Source organism: Chanodichthys erythropterus, chromosome 11, assembly GCF_024489055.1.
Source record: "Chanodichthys erythropterus isolate Z2021 chromosome 11, ASM2448905v1, whole genome shotgun sequence".
In the NCBI taxonomy this organism is placed as follows: Eukaryota; Metazoa; Chordata; class Actinopteri; order Cypriniformes; family Xenocyprididae; genus Chanodichthys; species Chanodichthys erythropterus.
Window position 1 is genome coordinate 42,520,114 of NC_090231.1, and position 19,141 is coordinate 42,539,254.

The 19,141-nt window shown below is 44.0% G+C and overlaps 1 protein-coding gene across 4 annotated transcripts in view; it reads left to right on the forward strand.

Moving 5' to 3' along the window:
- Positions 1 to 19,141, forward strand: part of LOC137030813 (collagen alpha-1(XXV) chain-like) — a 222,707-nt gene that overhangs the window by 99,417 nt on the left and 104,149 nt on the right. Inside the window, exons 3-4 of one of the 4 annotated variants that reach the window (XM_067401244.1) lie at positions 2,448 to 2,475; positions 3,415 to 3,644. The exons of 2 other annotated variants lie outside the window; for them this stretch is intronic. In XM_067401244.1, coding sequence (XP_067257345.1) covers positions 2,448 to 2,475; positions 3,415 to 3,484 — 98 coding nt within the window. In that variant the 3' untranslated portion in view covers positions 3,485 to 3,644. Of the gene's footprint in view, positions 1 to 2,447; positions 2,476 to 3,414; positions 3,645 to 19,141 lie in introns of those variants that run through there. One more of the 4 variants, XM_067401243.1, reaches the window with a different exon arrangement.

Sequence of the window (19,141 nt, forward strand, 5' to 3'; positions counted from 1 at the left end):
AAATAAAATCAAAACAGTTAGAAACAAACTTGATGGCTGTTGGCTCATTTCCTAACGATAGACCAGTGGGTGCAATCACTACTAAATTATATCTCACGTCACGAAACAATATAACCTAGAAACTATTGAGCATAAACAGTTAAAATAAAAAAAAGAATCTTAACTTCATTCGACGGGGAAACACAATCACGTTACCGAAAACAGTTCTGTGATCCAAGGACAATCCACTAAAACTTTCAGTGGCACTTTAACTCAAAACAGGAATCTCGTGAATATTCATGTAAGCTCCGCCCAGTGTCACCGAAAATCTCAGACACCGAATATTTCATAACACCAGCCCTAAGTACATTAAGGAATACAAAAATGTGCAAATGTATACACTTGTTGTCTTCATCATGTGAAATGTTTCTTGAGGGGGAGAAGCACAAGCAACATAACTTATTACTGGCTTTTGTTTTTGATTTTTGTAGTATTTATCTCACCAGTGTGTAAGACTACTGCATGTTGTAGTGTGTGTGTTTTTAGGGCTTGTGTATGGCTTACGGAGTATTGTTTTTAGGGCTTTTTGTAGTATTGTTTTGAATTTATCTCATCAGTGTATAAGACTACATTGTAGTGTGTGTATTTTTGAGGGCTTGTGTGTCATGTCTGATGACAAAGTTTGTTTTTCCAGCAAGATTGAATGGTTTTGAGTTGAGAGCTTAATTTTAACCTGAAAATATGAAGTTTGGGGAATTGTGTGAGAAGTTATGGATTTCTGTTTAGAGTTTTGAGAAAATGAGGCATAATTTTAAGAAATGTGTTTAAGCAATCAAGAAAAAACTGTAAAACAAAAATGCACTAGTATAAACAGACATTTGTAGAACATATATGTTCTGAATGCTAGGTGGCGCTGTGTTCAAACTTTTCAGGTATCCTTAAAAAATGCTGGCAATGATGTGTATCAAATTTTGTGCTGATGTGTCAAAAAACATCAGTTCATTTGGAAAATATCCTCAGACAACAGTCCTGATAAAGTGTACCAAGTTTTCGACAGATTATAGTATTGCCGAGATATAGTGTACTCTAAATTTGGGTCAACAATGTTAACTTCACGTTATCATAATTTTTGAACACCTAAGAATCTGACAACGTTTGAAGGCAGAGAAGTGAAATACTGTATACGATATTAAATGTGATCAACATGAGGGGAGTAACCGTGTACTAATAATTTTGTTTCTAGGATTCAAAAGAAAGTTAATCAAAAGAAATGTGATTTTTTTTTTTTTTTTTTTTTTTTTTTAACCGGTGGTGGCACTATAGAGTTGGACCTAGAGATCTCCAAAGTTGGTCAGATTCAGGAGCACCTGCAAAATTGCCAAATTTTCCTATGTATGGTTCATATTGCTGCCATAAACATTAGGGAAGAAAAATAATAAAGATGAATGAAAAAAGCAACCAGCAGATACAATATAGAGTCTATCTATGCACCTTCAGTGCTTGGCCCCTAAAATGAAAACCAACCATTACAATAGGGGCTATGCACCTTCTGTGCTTGGCCTCTGATAGGTAGAAAACTAACAGAAACAATAGGGACTACTGTTGTCAAATATTGTCCTAATAACCTCACATTCCTTATGTTTTCTCATGGAATTCTTATTATGATTTAAACATGGGTCCCTGGAAAACTGCAATATTGTTTTAGGCTGAACAAAACTTCTGAGTCTTGACTATAATAACAGAGCGATAATGTAAGGTACGTTATCGCGCTGTTATTATAGTCAAGATTCAGAGAGGAATGTCCCATCTTGTTAAATGATTTTTGACTGTATGGAAGTCTCTGAGACATAAATCTGCTAACAGGGTTGTTCGCTGATCAAAGCTTTTCATTTGTGTTCCATTTGGCTTCAATTTTACATTTCTCCTCACTAAATCCAGGGTGAAATTATATGCAACAAATCATTGACTGCTAAGACCCTCATGATAGTAAGACTATAATCATGGCGAGTACAAAATAAAAATTGTATGAGAAAAAGAGAGTATTAAAGTGCAGAAGACGCATCAAAACAAAAAGTTTTTTTTTTTTAATTAATTTAATTTTGTTTTGTTTTTTAAAGAAAACTTCAGAGGAAAAACAATTAATGGAATGTGTTCCATGGATCTGCTCCACTTCTTGAGCTAGTTAGTATCCCTTCTGTAGGACAGCCAGAACATGAGGATTCAGTAATGACTGTCCATATCAAAGCATTTTCCAGTGAATTAACCATGCGAGGGCTGCAAAAAGTCTTCTGAATCCATAATTTAGTCAGATCTGTAAAACTATTTATTTTTATGGCATTGTCTTTTGTTGTTCATTCAAATCCTCTAAAATACAGATGTATAGAATCCTTTTAAGAACATTCTTTTTTTTTTAAGGAGTGCAAATTGATCTCTGTGTTTCATAAATGAGGCACCTTGTCTTTTCCCAGGCCAGTGGAACATCATTCATGATACATGGTATGTTTAAATAAGGGTCAGATGGGGATCCGTTTCTTTTTCTATGCAAAACTTAGCACTCATTCACTTTATTTTGATAATCCACTTTAGACATTCTACTAACTATAAGTAACTGTGCAACTACGTCAACTACCAGTCATAGAGTATTACAGAGTATTAAATCCTTACTTTTCTGAAACCTGACACTCAAACACCAGGGACCTCATTTATAAAGCATGCATATGTACAGATTTGATCTTAGAGTGTGCGTACACTTAAATCCACGCCAACGCTCATATTTATAAAAACATTCTTTGACGTGGAAAAGTGCTTAGCGCCACATCAGGGTCTGAGCAGATGTATGCACTTTTCCTGGTCAGATTTCTGCAGGTTTTTGGAAATTTTACAGCTCTCTATTCTTACAGCTCGTTAAGGTTTTGGACGATGAGTGGTGATCTTTTCTGTGTAAATGACATTAATTAGGTGTCGTTTACAACATGGAGAATGGAAACCATTCAGCTGCGCACAAGTTCAAGATAATTTACGATTTATAGATTTCACATCTGAAAGAGAGGCATACGCTCGTTTTCTGTGTGTACGTTCATTCTATGAATCACATTTACGCACATCTGAGAAATTATTGTAAGATCAAATTTAGGATGGTTTCTGCACAACATTTTATAAATGAGGCCCCTGAACCACACACCAAATCTGCAGAACCATACACTAATTCTCAGCCCTTGACTCAGTTTTCAATTCCATAAAACTGTCAGGATCACGAGTTGGAGTGCCCTATTTAGCCACCAGAGGGCACTCCAACACGGACTATTGTTCACCACTTGGACTACATTGCCCATAACACACTTCCCAGACTCATTATCCCATTTCATTGCACCCAGCTGTTTTGTGTTTGCTCATCAGTGTCTGTCTATTTACACTGTTTTTGCTTTTGTTATCAAGGTTTCATTTATGGTCACTGGCTTTTGGTTCTGTTTTCTTTGTTTTGTATGGGCAGTTATCTGGATTTTGACCCTTGCCTGTCTGGACTACGTTTTTGGATTACCCCATTAAAGCTGCACTTGGATCTTATCTTTTTGTCTCTGTGCATTTGTGACAAAAACACCTTTTGCAAAACACAACACACAATTCTCTATGTATGGATAGGATAGGAAGTATCTTGATTTCCTTTTTCAAACACAACCACGGTTTCTGTCCAACTACACATGGTTGATGTATTTTATTTCTTTCGTACTGTGTAATACTGTATTCACAACCAAAAATGCTTACAGTAAAAAAAAAAAAAAAAAAAAAAAATAGTTTGGTTTCAATCTTGCTTTCATGTTTACGGTGAATTTTTCAACATCTCTCTGCCAATTAATTTCAATCTTGTACAGAAATGTACACAGGAGCTCATGAAAGAAGAGCTTTAGGTTTTGAATAGCTTAGGGTGACCATATGTGCCATTTTCCCAGGACACGTCCTGTCCAGGATTTCTAAGTTGCATAAAATGTAGTTTTGGTATTGTTTTCATATTTGCGGAAGGTAATGATTAAAAAATGATTTTACCAATAGCGTGCATTAAACATAATCGACCAATCGTGGCTTGCGAGAAGGCTGGATCTACAGAGAACGGTCAAAGCATTGCAAATACGACAACATTTTAATGCATTGCATGAAGACTGTCAATAAGAACAGTGGCTTGCACAGACTGTTTAGAAATTGCATTCAGGGGGCACATCGATATGACCACTTTCACGATTAAAGAGGCAAGGGTTCAAGCCATTTTAGGCAATTTAGAAATCCCGGACAGGACGTGTCCTGGGAAAATGGCACATATGGTCACCCTACAATAGATGTGTATATGATATATGCAAAAATAGAATAATATGGCAAAAGTGTTTGCAACGTAAGACAAACGCTTTTGAGATGTTTGTGATATTTTGAATGCAGTGCAAGAGATGTGAGGCATTTTGCATTTTGTGTGTGCAATTCTTGGATTTGTCTAAAGTTTTGAAAAAAAAAAAAAAGTAAAAGTTTTGAAAATGTAAGCATTTGAAAAAACAAAACAAAAACAAAACTGTAATCTGCTAATGCTTTATTTTGATGGTCCCCCACATACATTTTTTTTCTGCTCCTTCCTTAGTTTAAAGACATCACGTCAGCATTTGTCCTCAGCATAACCATCTCACCTCTGTGTGCATGAGCAGAGAGTGGTTTTCAGCACCCACCTCTTCACAGTAGGCTGTGAATAACCTGGAGCTTGTTGCTCTAGCTATAACAAAGTTAACAATCATTGCAGCCTAAGACTAGGTTATCTTTTGTAGCAAGAACATCTCAGTTCAAAAAAAGTGTGTGTTGAAGCAACTCATGGGGCAACTGCTTTTATCTGCTGGACTACCCCGGAGTGCTTGACCGTCATCCCCGCACCTCTGTTAGTATACACGGCAATGCAGTTGGCCCAGCTTATTTTATTTGATGTCATGAAATGATCCATTACTCCAAAAATTACCTCTGCAGTTTCTGTTTGGCAGTTTTCTCAACTATAGGGAGCTTCTTGTCCAGAACACGTTTTATTTCAGTCTGTGCACAAGCCAATTCTTTTGCATTTCTCTCAAAAAATGACCTTTTCTTTGTATTGCTTGTGATTTGTATGCAAATACCTGTTCAACTTAGGTCTCACATACTCAATTGACAACACTTCAGAACTGACAACGCATTGTGGCTGAGGCAAATCCTTGCTTTTTGACAACAATGCAAACCCATATAGTAGTTAAAGTAACTGTCATTTTGTTGTAATATTGTTGACACTTTACCAGTCCACCTCCGTGTTTCTTGATGTGGTGACGTCATCCTGTTGATTCTGAATTGGAATATTACTGTCAAGTCACCTTTATTTATATAGTGCTTTTTACAATGCAGATTGTGTTGAAGCAGCTTTACAGTGATAACTGGTATATAATTTTGGCTGCACAGCAGCTCTTAAAGAAAATGGTGTCAATGAAGGCAGATCAAAGCACTGTTGAATATCAAATGTCAAGTCAAATATCAAATGTCCCCAACTAATCAAGCCAAAAGGCGACAGCGGCAAGGAACCCAAACTCCAACAGGTGACATCAGGTGGCAAACAGATGTTAAAATGGAGAAAAAAAACCTTGGGAGAAACCAAGCTTAGTCGGGGGGCCAGTTCTCCTCTGGCGAACAGTGCTTTGTTACGATTCTGGTAGCTATCTTAAGTCCAATGGGATCGCAACATTAAAAGTATTTATTCCGGGGGGCGCTGCTGAGCTCTAATGGAGTAAGACGTGAGTTTGGAAGCTCCTGCCGATTTTGATTAATATTGTAATTCTTTTGCGCTTTTTCGACACATATTCAGCATAGTCTTGCTCCGCTGATTTTTTTTTTGTTAGGAAGTCTAACTCTGGATTGCGTAAGATGGCTGGAAAGAACTCTAAAACTCGCAAAACCATTCAGACACAACTGCGGCCTAGTCCTCAATTCGCGACCACACCCTCAAGTGGGTCATCTGTTGCTTCAGAGGTCGAGGGCGCCTCGGCGCATGCTAACCTTGACATCGATGCACTTAAGCTTGAGTTGTTGGCCTCGGTGAGGAAAGAGATTGCTGATATTTTTAAAAAGGAACTCCAGGATACACTCGGGGATGCTCTGCCTACTATTAGGCTCGACCTGCAAGCGGTAAAGTCACAGCTGGCGAATGATAAAGCTGCTACCGAGGCTACCATGTCCAAGCTTAAAGGTACGGTTGGAGAAATGGAGCATGCACTCACTGAGTGCTCCGATGACATCGCCGAGATGAAAACTACTATCGAGTGCCTCACAGCTAGCGTAGCCAAGCTGGAAAATAAATGTGAAGACTTGGAGTCCAGATCACGGCGCAACAACGTTAGGATAGTGGGAGTACCGGAGGGCCCTGACACCTGTACCACTGCAGCTGTGGCCGCCTTGCTGAAGGAAGCGTTCAATCTGGAAAAGGAGCCGCTTTTGGACCGGTCCCACCGGACCCTCCAACCCAAACCCAAGCCTGGTGACCGTCCGCGAGCCATTGTATGCAGGTTTCATTATCACAGTGACTGTATGGACATTCTGCGCCGCGCTAGAGAGCTCCGACAGATTAAAGTCAGAGGCGTGACCGTCTCAGTCTTCCCTGACCACACCGCCAAGATAGCTCGGGCTCGGGCTGCATTCAATGAGGTCAGACGCCAACTTCGTGGCATTGATGGTGCGCGTTATGGTCTGTTTCATCCAGCGCGACTTCGCATCACGTACAACGGTGTTGAGAAGGATTTCGTTTCTGCGGAGGAAGCCAGCGACTTTGTCAAAACTTTGGTTCCTGGGTGAGCTTCAATAGCTTTTCAGATCTGTTCTACTCCAGTCTTAAATCTCTATTTGTTCAGTATTAGATGTTTTTCTGGCTTGCTACACTTACTAAATTAGTGTAATTTTGGTCTGTTTGTAGCAGGTACATTTTTATTTTATTTATATTTATTTTCCTCAACCTTACTGGACATTGTTAAAAGTATTTATTCCAGTTCCATCCATCATCACGCTGGTATGGACGGTTTGTTGAACTGTGCCAATGGCTTTCACAGTGGATGATCTACAAACCCGATTCCAAAAAGTTGGGACACTGTACAAATTGTGAATAAAAAAGGAATGCAATAATTTTACAAATCTCATAAACTTATATTTTATTCACAATGGAATATAGATAACATATCAAATGTTGAAAGTGAGACATTTTGATATGTCATGCCAAATATTGGCTCATTTTGGATTTCATAAGAGCTACACATTCCAAAAAAGTTGGGACAGGTAGCAATAAGAGGCCGGAAAAGTTAAATGTACATATAAGGAACAGCTGGAGGACCAATTTGCAACTTATTAGGTCAATTGGCAACATGATTGGGTATAAAAAGAGCCTCTCAGAGTGGCAGTGTCTCTCAGAAGTCAAGATGGGCAGAGGATCATCAGGACCCCCAATGCTGCGGCGAAAAATAGTGGAGCAATATCAGAAAGGAGTTTCTCAGAGAAAAGTCAGAAAACAAGAGTTTGTCCCAACTTTTTTGGAATCGACTCAATCTCTGCTGATACTTTAAGGCTGCTTTGTGGTTGTGTCAAGGCGCAGGTCCTCGATCTCACCTCGATATAGCCCGGATCCGTTTAACTATGGTAAACCTCATGATAAACAGAGACTAATATTAGCGTAGATGCCATTCTTCTTCTGATGTAACGAGTACATCTAGTGTTACAGGAAATGTTCCCGGTTCCGGCTGACCTAATTTATGCAGCCTCGCTTAGGTACTGGGGAGCTAAATCATTTAATGCTTTGTAAGTAATTAGCAAGATTTTAAAATTTATACAATGTTTAACAGGAAGCCAGTGCAGTGCTGTTGACAGAACTGGGCTAATATGGTCATACTTCCTAGTTGCTGCATTTTGTACAAGCTGTAGTTTATTTATCAAGCAAGTGGAGCAACCACCCAGTAGAGCGTTACAGTAATTTAGCCTTGAGGTCATGAACGCATTAACTAACTGTTCCGCATTTTTCATTGAGAGCATATGTTGTAGTTTAAATATATTTTTAAGATGGAAGAATGCGGTTTTACAGATGCTAGAAACATGGCCTTCAAATGAAAGATTGGTATCAAAGAGCACACCCAGGTTCCTAACTGATGACGAAGACTTAACAGAGCAGCCATCAAGTGTTAGACAGTATTCTAGGTTCCCTTTCAGTCGGTCACGTTCGACGTACGTCAGTAGTGACCGACGAATTGTGATATCGCTAGAGAGCCCTATCAGCTTCGAGTGAACTAAAACAAGCCAATGGAATTGGCGTGCGATATTTGCATAATGCGCACCGCCTCCGACAGGTGTATATAAATAGGAAGCAGATGCAATCGCACTCTGTCTTTCGCTTCGGAGCCAACAGTTGGTGTCCAGCTTCAGACTTCACAATAGTGAAACTAAACAGCCTTGGAGATTCAGCGTCTGTTTGTGTTGGCGTTAAAGCACAACAGCGAGGTCGCGAGCTTCCCGGGGAGCCTGAGCTTAAGCTCTCAACTGCTGTTTTAAGAGCAACTGAATTCCCATATAAAACGCAGTTGTCTGTTGCGATTTGGGCCGGTTCCTCCTGGTGTGTTCGGGGAGTGGTGTACCTGAACACATCGCGTCACTCCCTGTGTGCTTCAGCACGAGAGAGCTGACTCTTCCCCTTCTAAAAGAGCTTCACAGACAGACACTGCGTCTTTTTCAAGACGTCATTCTGTCCGTGCGTTTCTGGAGGCGGTCGTTTCCTATCCTCAATGACGGCCACAATCACTTTCTCTCATGTCTGCTTAGCTTGCTGAGACTGTGTTTGTGGGTGGTTCATATTCTCTTATGAGAATATGCCCACGTCGGTGCGTTGTTTGTCTCGCCTTTCTCGTAAGGGCTTGAGCGTTCAGCGCGCCGTGTGCCGTCGAGCTGCCGGCTGACAGCGCGCGTTGCCATGGCAACCCTGCGCCTCGTCTGGCGCTCTAGATGCACGGTCGAGACTCGAGCGCCTTTAATGAGGTGGAGTCCCCTCAATTATTCCCCGATCTAGTTATTTTTCTGAATAAGAAAAATACTACTTTGGTTAATAAGCCTGGGTGACCAGAGGATCACAGTGGGGCTATACCCGCCGAGCCATTCTCCGTGGGACCCCCACTCCTCTAGTGCATCGCAAACATGTTGTGACTATGTCCGTGGGTGGTTCATGTTTAGTAAAACATGGCCACGTCGGCGCCCAGTGCGCCGTGTGTCATCCAGTTGGACGGCCACGTTCACTGTCCAACATGGCTGGTAGCTTCTGCTTGGATTGCTGGTCCTTCTCATGAGGGATCTAGCGTCTTAGTCGGAGCTCCAGCAGAGGATCAGATGTCGACTGCTACATTGGAGAGAGTATTGTTGGGCTCTGAAAATGAAGATGATGCTGAGCATCCCACAGTCGTGATGTGCTCATGCTGAATCAGATTCAGACTTGACAACCATGCTTTCCCGGGCCCCTGGGGGCGTTGTGTGACGCGCACTCGCCTTGCCCCGCCCCATGTGCCCGGACTTGCATGGAAAAACTTTGCAGTTTTGTGGCCTCTTTGGTGTTAAATATGGAGCGCCAAGGGGGCCATAATCTGCATTACAAGTTTTTTCTCTCTCACTACCCTTTAGGGGGGTAGTTCTGAGTCAGGGTTGAGCTACGCATGATGCAGGTCATAGCGCAGGCCTCTGGCCAGACAATGTCCACCATGGTGGTCCGGAAACACCCCTGGCTAGTCTTGCTGGGATGTGTCATCGTCAAGTACACTTTCTCGATGTGCTCATCTCACAAGCTGGCCTAAAACCCAGCCCGCACTCCCCGCAGCCAACCCAGTTGGTTAACAGGAGGCGGTCCTGGGTATATGGTGACCTGCAGCTGAAGGAAACAGTTCTTTCCCCGAAGGAGGGCCGGGTGGAGAATTCTGGTCTGTTCCGCCGCTGGCTCTCCGGAGTCCAGCGGTACCCACGAATAGAACTGTTGTCTGATCCTCCAGGTCCCAAGAGGGTGTGGATGGTAGTGTGCAAGGCCCCGCCTTGCCACTCTCAGCCCTCTCTCACTTCACCAGCAGGTTCCAGTGTGGTGGTTCAGGCCGCACCCCATGTGCTGTCTCCCATTCACACTGCTACCTCGCAGAGTCTAATCACACTCCGGGCCGCTCCCATGCCGTCCGAGTCGGGTCCCCGTACTCTGCTTGTGGCTTTCAGTGTGCGAGGCACTGCCTTGTCACGCGCAGCCCCCCTCACATCGCCAGCAGGTGGCAGTGTGATGGTGCAGGCCGCGCCCCGTGCGCCGTCTCCCATACGCACTGCTGCCTCGCAGAGTCTGACCACACTCCGGGCCGCTCCCATGCCGCCCGAGTCGGGTCCCCGTACTCTGCCTCGCTGCCCCACCCCCGGTGCGTCTGTGGTGCCTTTGGTCCCGCTGGCTCAGTGTCTGGAAGCGTGGATAGCGCTCCCCAGCCTGTCCAGCTGGCTCATTCGTACCATCAGACTCGGTTATGCGATTCAGTTCGCCCGGCGTCCCCCGGTTTTCAGGGGTGTCCACTACACTCAGGTGTCACTGGACAACGCACCTGTTCTCCGGGCGGAGATTGCTGTCCTCCTGGCGAAGGATGCAATCGAGCCGGTCCCTCCAGCCGATATGAAGTTGGGGTTTTACAGCCCCCTACTTCATTGTACCAAAAAGGGCAGTGGGCTATGGCCAATCCTGGATCTGTGCGTCTTGAACCGGTACCTTCACAAGTTGCCGTTCAAGATGCGCAGAAGCGCATTTTCGAATGCGTCCGTCCCAAGGATTGGTTTGCAGCGATCGACCTGAAGGACGCATACTTTCATGTCTCGATTCTGCCTCGCCACAGACCCTTCCTACGGTTTGCGTTCGAGGGTCGGGCATGTCAGTACAAAGTCCTACCCTTCGGGCTGGCCCTGTCACCCCGTGTCTTTACAAAGATTGCGGAGGCGGCCATTGTTCCCCAAGGCGTTCGTATTCTCAGCTACCTCGACGACTGGTTAATCCTGGCCAGCTCGCGAGCGCAGTTGTGCGAACACAGGGATATGGTTTTAGCTCACCTCAGCCGGTTGGGGCTTCGGGTCAACTGGGACAAGAGCAAACTCTCCCCCGGGCAGAGGATCTCTTATCTCGGTCTCGAGGTAGACTCGGTCGCCCATCGGTGTTGACCTGCCTGAGTACGCTCAGTCGCAGGACAGCGGCTCCACTGAAACTATTTCAGAGGCTCCTGGGGCATATGGCATCTGCAGCCGCGGTAACGCTGCTCGGATTGCTCCATATGCGACCGCTTCAACACTGGCTTCGCGCCCGGGTCCCGAGATGGGCGTGGCAGCGGGGTACGCTCCGTGTTCCCGTGACACCGAGCTGCCGACGCACTCTCATCCGGTGGACGGACCCCTTGTTCCTGCGGGCTGGAGTGCCCCTGGAACAGGTGTCCAGGCACGCTGTGGTCTCCACAGATGCCTCCGCCACCGGATGGGGGGCCACGTACAACGGGCATGCAGTGTCGGGTCTATGGACGGGGCCTCAACTGCATTGGCATATCAATTGCCTGGAGTTGCGCAGTACGTCTTGCACTGGGCCGCTTCAAGGAGCTGCTATGTCAGACAAGCACATACTGGTCCGCTCGGACAGCACTGCGGCCGTTGCGTACATCAACCATCAAGGTGGTCTACGCTCCCGTCGCATGTCTCAACTCGCCCGCCATCTCTTGTTGTGGAGTCAGAAGCATCTGAGGTCCCTTCGGGCCACTCATGTCCCAGGTGTGCTCAACCGTACAGCCGACAAGCTGTCACGGCAGCCTCCACTTGCGGGCGAGTGGCGGCTCCACCCCCAGGCGGTTCAGCTGATTTGGCAGCATTTCGGCGAGGCCCAGGTAGACCTGTTTGCCTCCCCAGAAACTGCCCACTGCCAGTGGTTTTATTCCCTGACCGGCGGCACGCTCGGCACGGATGCCCTGGCACACAGCTGGCCCCCGGGTCTGCGCAAATATGCGTTTCCCCCAGTGAGCCTTCTCGCACAACTCCTGTGCAAGGTCAGGGAGGACGGGGAGCAGGTTCTGTTAGTGGCTCGGTACTGGCCCACTTGGACTTGGTTCTCAGACCTCATCCTCCTCGCGACAGCCCCTCCCTGGCCGATTCCTCTGAGGAAGGACCTCCTGACTCAGAGACGGGGCACCCTGTGGCACCCACGTCCCGATCTATGGAACCTCCACGTGTGGTCCGTGGACGGGATGCGGAGGTTCTGAGTGATCTCCCGCAAGCGGTCGTAGACACCATCACTTCCGCTAGAGCTCCTTCCACTAGGAGTCTCTATGCGCTGAAGTGGAACCTGTTCGTCGAATGGTGCGCCTCTCGCCGAGAGGACCCCCGATTATGTTCGGTCGGATCCGTGCTTTCCTTCCTGCAAGAAGGGTTGGAGCGAAAGCCGTCTCCCTCCACCCTGAAGGTGTATGTTGCCGCTATCGCCGCACATCACCACGCAGTTGAGGATAAGTCCCTGGGGAAACACAATCTGATCGTCAGGTTCCTGAGGGGGGCGAGGAGACTGAATCCTCCTCGCCCTTCCTCCATACCCTCTTGGGATCTGACCCTGGTTCTCACAGCTCTCCGGGGTCATCCCTTTGAGCCTTTGCAATCAGTCGACCTGAAACTAATGTCTCTCAAGACGGTTCTTCTGGTTGCATTGGCTTCCCTGAAGAGGGTAGGGGATCTGCAGGCATTTTCGGTCGACGAAGCGTGCCTAGAATTCAGGCCCTGTGATTCTCACGTCATCCTGAGACCCCGGCCTGGATACGTGCCCAAGGTTCCTACCACTCCCTTCAGAGATCAGGTAGTGAACCTGCAAGCACTGCCCTCGGAGGAGGCAGACCCAGCCCTAGCTTTGCTCTGTCCCGTCCGCGCTATGCGTGTGTACGTGGACAGAACGCGAAGCTTCAGGACCTCAGATCAGCTCTTCGTCTGTTATGGAGGCCAGCAGAAGGGAAAGGCTGTCTCCAAGCAGAGGATGGCCCACTCGATAGTGGATGCCATCGCCTTGGCGTACGAATCCCAGGGCGTGCCTTGCCCGCTCGGGTTGAGAGCCCACTCCACCAGAGGGGTGGCCTCCTCCTGGGCGCTGGCTCATGGCGCCTTGTTGACAGATATCTGTAGAGCTGCGGGCTGGGCGACAACTAACACGTTCGCTAGGTTTTATAGCCTACGTGTAGAGCTGGTATCTTCACGTGTACTCGCATCCACTAGTCGGTAGACGTGTTGTACCCGCTCTAAGTGTCGGCTTGCAATGCCATTCCCGCCCCCTGGCCGGATACGTGCATACTTTCACTCCAGTCGTGTTCCCCGCTTGGCGAACCCTGTCGAGTTCCTCCGCCTCCCTCTTCGGCTCGGACATTGCGGAGTGTCTGATGCCAGGCCTACATCCGTCGCTGACGCTGTCTGTTGGCTGGGGCCCATATGTCGTGACTCCTCTACGTGAGCGGTCCCATATGTATAATTATCCACAGTTTAAAACTCCCTACGGCGAGTCCGTGTCTTTCCCTTAGCAGAGCCAGCTCTGCTGTCACCTGTCAGATGAGCCTCCCCCTACCCAGGTGGAGCCATCCCAGGGACTCCATATGCGTACTGCCCCCCGGGCCAGTCCATATGTATATTCTCCACATAAACTCCTCCCCCATTGGGTAGGTAGTGGCCTCCGCAGCGTCCCCTACGGGTTCGCTTTCCCAGTGTAGTGTAGTTTACTTAGTGGGTATGTCGGAACAGCAGTAGACTCTCTCGGAGTAAGCTCGCCCCCTTCACCGTCCAGCTGGTGCTATGGGCGGCTGAGCTTGCGCTGGGCACTGGAAGGGGTTTCGTAACTGTGGCAAGTTGGGATCCCAATTCGTCGGTCACTACTGACGTACGTCGAACATGACCGACTGAAAGGGAACGTCTCAGTTACGTATGTAACCCTCGTTCCCTGAAGGAGGGAACGGAGACGTACGTCCCGTCGCCACAGTTTCTGTACCCTCGCTGTTGTGCGGACACCAGTTGTCTCCTCAGTGAAAAACAGAGTGCGATTGCATCTGCTTCCTATTTATATACACCTGCATATTATGCAAATATCGCACGCCAATTCCATTGGCTTGTTTTAGTTCACTCGAAGCTGATAGGGCTCTCTAGCGATATCCCAATTCGTCGGTCACTACTGACGTACGTCTCCGTTCCCTCCTTCAGGAACGAGGGTTACATACGTAACCGAGACGTTATTACGTGAAGAAGTTTTTGGTCCAAAAATTTGAATTTAGTAGTAGGAAATTACTGGTCATCCAATTTTTTATTTTTTATATCAGCTATGCATTCCACTAATTTTGTGAATTGGTAAGTTTCATCAGGGTGCAAAGAAATATAGAGCTGAGTATCATCAGTGTAACAGTGAAAACTAACACCATGCTTCCTAATGATATCTCCCAACGGTAGCATGTACAGAGTGAAAAGCAAGGGTCCTAATACTGAGCCTTGCGTACTCCATATTGAACTTGTGATCTATATATCTCTTTGTTTACTATGAAAAACTGATAACGGTCAGATAAGTATGATTTGAACCATGACAATGCAATTCCACTAATGCCAACATAATTTTTTTGAGTCTATTTAAAAGAATGTTGTGATCAATAGTGTCAAATGCAGCACTAAGTTCCAATAACACTAATAGATACAAACACAATCTGATGATAAGAGCAAATCATTAGTAACTCTAATGAGAGATGTCTCAGTACTATGGAATACTAATAGCCAGCTTAAAACTTTCTAGAACGTGTCCTAGTGATGAAGATGAATTAACGATATTAAGAAGAGAATCTATGACCTCTGAAAGTATCTCTTTCAATAGCTTAGTTGGTATAGGGTCTAAAATACATGTTGATTTTGATGATGTAGCAAATAAGCTCAAAATAAATATGAATAATTAATCATAACTAGTTATAATTAATTATAAATATTTGGATCAGTTAATAAAATTAACTTAACAAAATAAAATTAATATTATAATCAATTAACCCATTGTCCAATGAACACACAGTGTTAATTGTTTATTAATTCTAAGAGATGTTCATTTCCAGGTTATGGGAAATAACAATCTTATTGTACAGTACTACTAAAAGCCTGTATACAGGATATGCATGAATAGGGATTCCAGCATATGAGCGCAAAACACAGTCAACTTTACATGTGACATGAACAAGACTTTATTAACTAGACTAAACACTTAACTACTCTAATATTCACACACATACATGCATACAGTTTACCAAGAGAGAGAGAGAGAGAGAGAGATAAAGCAGAGTACAGGAAAGCTCTTGCTTACAGCAGTTACAGCATTGTTGGACATTCAGCAGATCAACAGCCTTGAGCAAACCATCAGTTTAGTTTTAACAGGCCCTTCTTTAAAAGGGGTAAATATACTCAATATATCAGATAATGAGACTAAGTTTGATACTTGCATGTCTCTCCAAGTTGAATTAAAACTGTCTGATGCAATTTGTGGAGGCTCCCATTGAATCTTTGCTGATATTGTCTTGATGAAAGAGAACCAGTTGGATTCAGAGGATCTTTAGTGAATGGAAGTTTCTAGGCCGAAGCCTGGCACAATCTTGGGGTTCTGTAGAAGCTTCTAACTTCTACAGCATCATCTTAAAATCAGCATTTGTCAGTAAAAGAGAACAGAGAGATTTGATCTTGTGATAAGTGAATATAAGGGGTGAAGATGTCACACCCTCTTAAGGTCTCTGAGCCAATAAGGAGTTTCCCTTTCAGAGGGAAGTTTTACAAGTCTTTGTTCTGTAGCAAGATATTAGCATAAGACACTGGATTGGATGAGTTAGTAACATGTAACATAAATTGCCAAATAGGGAACGAAAGTTGGAGTCCGTAGATACCAAACATGCTACCAATGTGATTTCAGTTAACTATACATTTGCAACTATGGACCATTAATACCAAAATAGTTCAAAAGAGAGAATTAATGCATAGAATAAAGCCTATAAAAGGAAAGTCATGAGATGGGAAAATTGGATACATGTTTATACATTTCCCAAGTGGTTATATAGAGAATACCTAGGATTAAGATATAAGTTTATTTGTCCTTCTCAGAAAGAATGAAGTCAGAGTCACTAGTCTCTGCAAAATTCTTCCTGATCGTAAAAGGTCCAAGTATCTGTAACAGGACACCTAGTTCTGCCTGTGGTTTAGCTACGTTTGGGATGCTAGTTGCAGTTTTAGGGGGATGGGTTCACAGAACTTTGATAGTGAGAGTGAGTTTTGATGGGTAATTCATTAAATACAATGAATAATTGTGTGGCTGATTGATCCAGACGCTACAATGATTTAACAAGTTTAGACAATTCTTCCTCTCCTAAAGCAGTGAGTGAATTGATTTTTTCCTCAGGGACACTACAATGCACTATCAGATGTGATACTGTAGTAGACGGTTGCATGGTTATAATTTTCTCTCTAATATTGTCAATCTTGCAAGTAAAGAAGTTCATAAAGTCATTACTGCTGTGCTGTTTGGAAACATCAGAAGTTGAAGCTTTATTTCTTGTTAATTTAGCCACTGTACCAAATAAATACCTAGGGTTGTGTTTATTTTCTTCTAAAAGATTTGAAAAAATAGGCAGATCTAGCAGTTTTTAAGGCCTTTCTGTACTCAATCATTCTCTCTCTCCACGAAATGCGAAAAACTTCTAGTTTTGTTTTCTTCCATCTGCACTCCATTTTTCTGGCAGGTACCTTTAGGGCCTCAGAGTGCTCGTTGTACCACAGCGTTGGATTAATTTCCTTAATCTTTTTTAAGCGCAAAGGAGCAACTGAGTCTAATGTGCTGTCATTAACTGAAGAATTTGTTAGTGTTTGGTGTTTACCGGCTGACGGTTGGACAAACAATATACAAATTTGTCATTACATTTTCTTTGCGAAGGCTATGGTGAAATGACTGACAGAGTTTGATGCCTCATATTATGTTCTACAGGGTTTCACTGGGACTTTAGGATATGTTTAGTACACATTTAGTACTGATGTAAACAACACATCCAGTTCACACTTATTCAGAGAAATAAGTATAAATATGTAACTTTAAAGACACTATTCTAACTCTGTGCTTTAGATTATTCAAATGAGTTTCCGCTCCATGTCATGCCTAACAACACCCCCTTAGCTGTTATAAATTCACTGTAAACCACAGCTTATTGGGGCTTATTGCTTTAATTGACCAGTAATTCTACAAAAAGACTGTTTTCTCAAATAAGGCTTAACATATATACAGGTGCATCTCAAATTAGAATATCATGAAAGTTTTATTTTTTCTGTAATTTAATTCAAAAAGTAAAACTTAAATATATTCTAGATTTTATAAGATATAAAGTAAAATATTTCCAGACTTTTTTGTTTTCATTTTGATGATTACAGCTTGCTGCCAATCAAAATAAAAATAAAAAATCAGTATCTCAAATTATTAGAATATTTAATTTCAAGTTCTATTAATTTACCATTCTCAGGGTATAAATACTGGGTTTTGTCATGACTGGGGCTAGAATCCAGAATGTGTTGCTGGAGAGTGTGTTGCCCAATGCTCTAGCCATTACACCACAGAGCAGTGTAGACCCAAATTGCAGAGAACCACACAAGGCAGAATTGGAGAAAAACAAACAAACAAACAAACAAACAAACAAACAAACAAACAGTCTTTAGTTAGTGTCCTTCTTGAATAAACATAAAAATTAAACATCAGAAGCAGGGCTGAAGAAGGTACAGATCCACAATGCAAAAAGGTCCAAAAACATAAAGTAAAGCTTCCAAATAAGCAGGTCAAAGTTCTGAGTAAAAAGTCTCTCAAAGTAATCCAAACATAGGCCAAAAGATCTGTCTGAGCAAAAGAACTTCAAGACTGAGCAAAGATACAAATAAATGCAGGTCTTCTATATGCCCACACACACTCACACACACACACACACACACACACACACACGCACGCACGCACGCACGCACGCATACACGCGCACGCACCCATCCCAATCCCTATCCCTAAACCTAACCATCACAGGAAACATTCTGCATTTTTACATTTCCAAAAAAACATCTTTTAGTATGTTTATTAATCCATTTCCCTCGTGGGGACCGCTGGCTGGACCCCACAATATAGGTGATCTCAGGTTTTTATTACATCGTGGGGCCATTTGGTCCCAACGATGTAATATAAACAAGAACACACACACACACGAACACACACACACACACACACACACACACACACACACACACACACACACACACACACACACACAATAGCAAGCCAGGCACAAGTGATATCATTGAGCTAATAATGAACAGGAAATCAGGAGGAGGTTGTGGAAGGTCTTGTGTTTTCTGTTTCCCTCTGCTGGACAGACTGTGGTGTGACAGGTTTTGGTCAGCAGTCATGGGGAAGTCTGCTGACTTGACAGTTGTCCAGAGGACGATCATCAAGACCCTCTACAATGAGGGTAAGCCACAGAGGGTCATTCCTGAAAGTGCTGTGGCAAAGCATATTCATGGAAAGTTGACTGGAAGGAAAAAGTGTGGTAGGAAAAGGTGTACAAGTGAAAGGAATGACCGCAGGCTTGAGAAGATTGTCAGGCGAAGCCGATTTAAGAACTTAGGAGAGCTTCAAAAGGAGTGGACTGAAGCTGGAGTCAGTGCATCAAGAGCCACCGCACACAGACGTCTTCAGGAAATGGGCTACAACTGTCACATTCCACGTTACCAAGCCATTTCTGAACCAAAGACAACGTCAGAAGCGTCTTACCTGGGCTAAGGAGAAAAAGAACTGGGGCCATATTTACAAAACATCTTAAGGCTAAAAGTAGCTCCAAACTTGCCGATTTAGGAGAAACTCTTAAAAATAATGGGCGTGTCAGTCCTAATTTTAGAAGTCCTAAATTTTTGTTCTAAGAGTATTTCACAAAGCATTTTAGCATTAAAACTAGCACCTAAGTCTGTGAAACGTTAGGAGTAGTCAATAGGACTCCTAAGTCACTAAGACAAATCACAAACAGTCCTAATCCTACGGTGGCCGAGAGAGCTCAACGCGCTGCAAATG